Genomic DNA, 6,017 nt, shown 5'->3' with positions numbered 1-6,017 from the left:
CTGCTCAACTTTCTGTAGACTTCTCTCCTGAAAGAGTAAGAGCTGTAAATTGGTGACCTCCTCACCTCACTAGAGCTGAACCATTTCCCCATGGCTTCTAAACCAGAGATATTCATGCAACTAAAGTGGAGACATTGTCTAAAACACAAAGCTGAGTTAACAATGTAGCAGCATTAAAAATGGACCCACCTGAAGGAATAGAAAGAGCTGCCCTGCAGAGGGACAGAGTGCGAAGAGACAGTTGGTCCCAGTAGGAACACTGTTTGCCCTGAAGGCGAGTGAAGCTGTTTTGGAGGTAGCCCTCTTGGAAGTGGGAGGGGCGATGTAACCCCAGCAGGGTTTGAATGAGAGAGGTTAGCAAAAGAGCCCTGGCCTGGGATTGGCTGAGAGGCTTGCTTAAAAGAGGGGAGCAGTTTTCCTGGGGGGAGAACAAAGGAGAGAGGGAGAGGGCAAGAGATGGGCTGGAGACCAGGGAAAGGATCTCCCCACAGCCGCCTCCCCCGAGAGCCCCTGGCAGAGCCATGCAGAAGTAGCAGCGAGAGGCTGCATCGAGAGTGCTGCACTATGTCCGTTCTCCCTCCCTTCCCTTCCAAGCCCTGCAGGCCAGGACAAGAGAAGAGCTGGCTGCGAGGAGACTCCAAGCCTGGGAAGACCCTCCTGAAAGCCCCTGTGTGGCTGGGTGAGCACAGCAAGGGAGGCGGATGCAAGACCAGGGGAAGAGGCTGCCCTGGTTTTTCCCCTGTGAATGAAAAGGCCCCTGGGTGCTGTGCGGCTGTGCTGGGCAAGGGAAACTGTTACAACCTGCAGCCCAGATACTGCTCCCTGCTGAGCCAGGGAAGGGGACTGGGCAGGAATAAGCTCTCTTTCAGGGACCTCAGGAGAGGAACCCCCACCTGCTGCATGGAGACCCCTGGAGCTCGTGCGAGGGATGCCAGCACCAGGGACCACCCAAAGATCCTGTGCAAGGACACAGATGCAGTCCTGCTCCCTGAGACACCCAGCCAGGAGTAGTGCACACAGGGTCCTTACTACATAGTGTACAAGTTATAGACTGTGTAAATAAGTTCTTGATGGTTTATTAGTTGGAGTATCAATGTATTTATGTATTGGTTCCCTATTTATCATGGGTAGTTTGTATATCTTCCCCTAGTGTAAAGTGTATTCAAGAAGCATTAACCCTTAAGCCACCATCACTAGGTCATGTGGTGTAACATTTGTTCTATTGCATTGGTTATATGTTACCTTGTAAATAATTAAATCCTGTAAATAGTCTTATAACTGTCTGCACGGTTGTTTGATAGTAAGGGAAGGCTTTCTGCTCGGGGACCCTGCAGCAGCTACCTAGGGAGCTGGGCAGGGCTACCGGGTACCCCAGGATCCCACTATTCAGGTGAAGGCACAGATAGTGTCGCGCCCAGGGTTACAACGATAAATGGTGCTAAAGAGTGAGTGAATGCTACAGGTTGGCTTTTCCCCAATAGATGGGATCTGTCCTACCAAATCCAATATGCCTTTGCAGAATTTCATTAATTGTAAAGGGCATCTGGACCTGACTCAGAAAAGTACTAGAGCATGTAGTTAAACGGAAGCACAAGCTTAAGCTTTTTCCTGAATCAGTCTCTGTATGGCATAAATTTCTGCCAATGCACCTCAGAGTGCAGAGCATGGACCATGAATTTGAAACACATTCCAAATTCTGGAGGAGTTCAGAAGGATGAGGTAGCAGAGCTACATTTAATGCTACAGCAGAGCTTACATTAAATGCTACAGCTCCAGAAACATGACTGCAAGTCCTACTCTAGCCTTACATCAAAGGCTACCCCTACCTGAATCCTACTCATTAAGACTGGAGAATCAAAGGTGACCATAAGTGATACTACCCATGTCACTCCTTTGTGTGCTATTGGTGGAGAAACTAGTGGGCCTTGACCACACTAACCCAGTGGGCCATGAGGCTTGGATGTACCTTTTTTAGGGGGTTGTAAAGAAAGGGAAGGTTCCAAAATGTGCATCCAGTTTCTTAAATTCTCTAAAATTCAGTGGTGCTTGGATTTAGGGCTGTGGTTTTGGATCCATCTCTTGTGTTTTATTTGATTTTAAATACTTCAATCTTAAGATAATATATTTAGCCTTTGCAAAACAAGCAAGCAATAACATGATGGCAGTGAACCTGATAGAAACGGTTATTTTTGTTCACACATGGCTCTAGGGGTCTAACAAATTTATAAACATTGTTTTATGAAAATTGAGATCACTCTTGGAAATGCTGACTAAAGAAAATGACCTTTTCTTGTTTTTGTACTGTATTTCTTTTTGCTGCTATTGTTGCTATGGAGGTGATAGCCAGTATCTGGTAATGGTTGTCTCTCCATCATACACATTTCTTAGGTTAGCATGGGTGTAATTGACCAAAAACGAGAGCAAAAAAAGAGGGTTTTTTGAGGGGCGGGGGTTGTGTTGTCTTGTTTTGGTTTTTTTTTAAGAAACAGACTGAGGCAGTGGCTATTGTCAGTATTTCAAAAGCTGTCTGACCCTGGACCATCTCCATAGAGCAGTTAAGAAAAGTTCAAGAGAACAAGAGACCAGATGTTGCCATGACCTACTTCGCACAGGACAGCCTTGATTGTAATGGGACTGACAGGATGTAAACCAATGCAGAAGTAAACCCATGATTGCTCTCCACCCTGCCCTTATCTAGATGTGCTTGAAGAATTTGGACATGCTTTTTTCACTTTGAAGTGTGACTACTATAAAAACATTGCTAACATTTCAGGATTATGTTTAAAAAATCCTGAAAGCTATGTTTTTAAAACAACTGATTGTTTGACAACTGAAGACTTTTTTATTGCTTTAAGCTTCACATTTTTAGTTGCTGAAAAAACTATATACAGATAAAACCCTAAACATTAGAAATGTAAAATATTGCAGGGCAAATCATTTCCTTATTGTAGTTCCCTTACATTAAATGCACTCAGAACATGGAGGTAAACCCACCTAAGAAAGCTACAGATGAAGTCCCTTGCGAATCATTTGTATGGTTCCCTAGAACTTCAATGGGTTGGGTCCAGGTTCTTTTTGAGGACAAAGAGGGTAAAGTTGACAGCACTTTCAAAGGAAATAATCATTTTAAACATATATGAGTCAAACTGGAGTTCTCAAACTGAACTTCAAGCCAAATATTGCTAACAGTGAGGTGTGCTGGAAAATAAATACATGCTATAAGGACACGTGCTGTGTCTGTTAAAAAAAAACTGGCAGAAAACTGGGCAGCTGGGTGCTTTGGCAGATTGACAGGCCTGCTAACCTAGTGGGGAGGGCGTTAAATGAGGTTTGCCGGGGGATGGAGACCAAAGCCCTGAGGTAAGTGGGGAAATGGACCTGTAGGAAGAGCAAGCAGGAGAGAGCAATAAGGATACTTTCTGAGAAATCAGGGCAATCAACTAATTACCTTAGGTGTCTGTACACAAATGCAGGGAGCCTGTGAAACAAGCAGGAGGAATTGGAAGTCCTCACACAATCATGGCACTATGCCATGATTGGAATAACAGACTTGGTGGGGTAGCTTGCATGACTGGAGCACTGTCATGGATGGGTAAAACTGTTCAGGACAGACAGGCAGGGGAGAAGAGGAAGTGGAGTTGGGCTGTATGTAAAAGACCTGTATGATTGCTCAGAGCTCCAGGTCGAAACTGGAGATAGGCCTGTTGAAAATTTATGGGTAAGGATCAGAGGGGAGAGCAAAAAGAGTGATGTCATGGTGGGGGTCTGCTGTAGATCACCAGACAAGGAGGAAGTGGTGGATGAGACTTTCTTCAAACAGCTAGCAGAAGTTTCCCAATCACAAGCCCTGGGTCTAATTGGGGACTGCAATCACCCTGACATCTGCTGGGAGAGCAATACAGCAGTGCACAGGCAATCCAGGAAGTTTTTCAAGAGTGTTGGGGACAACTTTCTTGTGCAAGTGCTAGAGCACCCAACAAGGGGCCATGCTCTTCTTGACCTGCTGCTCACAAACAGGGATGAATGAATGGGGAAGTGTAGTAGTGGATGGAAACTTGCGCAGCAATGACTATGAGATAATAGATTTCAGGATCCTGAGGAAAGGAAGGATGGAGAGCAGCAGAGTAGGGTCCCTGTGCTTCAGAAAAGGAGACTATGACTCGCTCAGGGAACTCATGGGCAGGATCCCCTGGGAAACCAGTCTGAGGGGCAGAAGAGTCCAGGAGAGCTGGCTGTACTTTAAAGAAGAGAGTTCAAGAACAAACCATCCTGATGTGCAGGAAGACTAGCAAGTATGTCAGAAGACTACCTTGACTTACCAGGGAACTCTTCAGTAAATTAAATCACAAAAAGGAAGCTTCTAAGAAGTGGAAACTTGGACAAAGAACTAGGGAAGAATATAACAGCACTGCTCAGGTATGCAGGGATGAAGTCAAGAAGGCCGAAGTGCATTGGAGTTGCAGCTAGCAAGGAACATGAAGGATAACAAGAAGGTTTTCTAGGGTATGTGTCGGTAACAAGAGGAGGATCAGGGAAAGTGTGGGTCCATTACTGAATGGGGGAGACAACCTTGTGACAGAGGATGCAGAAAATGCTGAAGTGCTCAATGCCTTTTTCACCTCAGTCTTCACAGGCAAGGTCAGCTCCCAGACTGCTGCACCAGGCAGCACAGTTTGGGGAAGAGGTGAGCAGCCAACAGTGGCAAATGAACAGGTTAGGGACTATTTAGAAAAACTGAACATACACAAGCCCATGGGGCCAGATGGGATGCACCTGAGGGTGCTGAGGGAGTTGGCTGAAGTGATTGCAGAGCCATCAGATATCATCTTTGAAAACTCATGGTGATCAGGAGAGGTCCTGGATGATTGGAAAAGGGCAAACATAGTACCCATATTTAAGAAATGGAGAAAGAAGAACTACAGACCAGTCAGCCTCGTCCAAGTTTCAGGAAAAATCCTGGAGCAGATCCTCAAGGAAGCCATTTCTAAGCACTGGGAGGAGAAGGTGATTAGGAACAGCCAGCCTGGATTCACCAAGGGCAAGTCATGCCTGACCAACCTGGTTGCCTTCTATGATGTGACTGCCTCTGTGGATGCAGAGAGACCAGTGGATGTAGTATTCCTTGATTTTAGCCAGGCTTTTGATACAAGTTTCCCACAGCACTCTTGCAGGCAAGCTAAGGAAGTATGGGCTGGATGAATGGACCGTAAGGTGGATAGAAAGTTAGCTGAAGCATGGGCTCAGAGAGTAATAATCAATGACTCGATGTCTAGTTGGCAGCCAGTATCAAGTGGAATGCCCCAGGGGTTGTTTCTGGGGCTGGTTTTGTTCAATGTCTTCATCAAAGACCTGCAGGATGGCACAGAGTGCACCCCCAGCAAGTTTGCAGATGACACCAAGCTGGGGGGAGTAGTAGATATGTTGGAGGGTAGGGCTAGGATTCAGAGTGACCTAGACTAATTGGAGGATTGCGCCAAAAGAAATTTGATGAGATTCACCAAGGACAAGTACAAAGTCCTGCACTTAGGACAAAACAATCCCATGCACCAGTACAGGCTGAGGTCTGACTGGCTGGGCAGCAGCTCTGCAGAAAAAGACCTGGGGGTTAAGGTGGACAATAAGCTGAATACGAGCCAAAAGCATGCCCTTGTTGCCAAAGAAGGTTAAAGACATACTGGGCTGCATTGGTAGTAGTGTTGCCAGGAGGCCCAGGGAAGTGATTCTTCCCTTCTATTCAGCACTGGTGATGCCACACCTGGAAAACTGTGGAACTGTTCAGTTTTGGGCCCCCCACTACAGAAATGATGTGGACAACTTGGAGAGAGTCCAGCAGAGGGCAACAAAAATGGTGAGGGGGCTGGGGCACATGACATACGAGGACAGGCTGAGGGAACTGGGCTTATTTAGCTTAGAGAAGAGAAGACTAAGAGGGGATCTAATAGCAGCCTTCAACTACCTGAAGTGGGGTTCAAAAAAGTATGGAGCTGGACTGTTCTCAGTGGTGGCAGATGACAGAA

General features: G+C 46.3%; 1 protein-coding gene across 1 annotated transcript in view; it reads right to left on the bottom strand.

Moving 5' to 3' along the window:
* The window catches only part of LOC109296410 (tyrosine 3-monooxygenase-like), a 64,335-nt gene that overhangs the window by 28,683 nt on the left and 29,635 nt on the right, over positions 1–6,017 (bottom strand). Inside the window, exon 6 of the mRNA XM_019515824.1 lies at positions 10–27. Within this exon, the coding sequence (XP_019371369.1) occupies positions 10–27 (18 nt within the window). The remainder of the gene's footprint in view (positions 1–9; positions 28–6,017) is intronic.

This window comes from Gavialis gangeticus, unplaced genomic scaffold (genome assembly GCF_001723915.1).
Source record: "Gavialis gangeticus isolate Ggan-Ray unplaced genomic scaffold, GavGan_comp1, whole genome shotgun sequence".
Classification (NCBI taxonomy): domain Eukaryota; kingdom Metazoa; phylum Chordata; order Crocodylia; family Gavialidae; genus Gavialis; species Gavialis gangeticus.
This window is presented reverse-complemented; position numbering and strand designations above follow the sequence as displayed.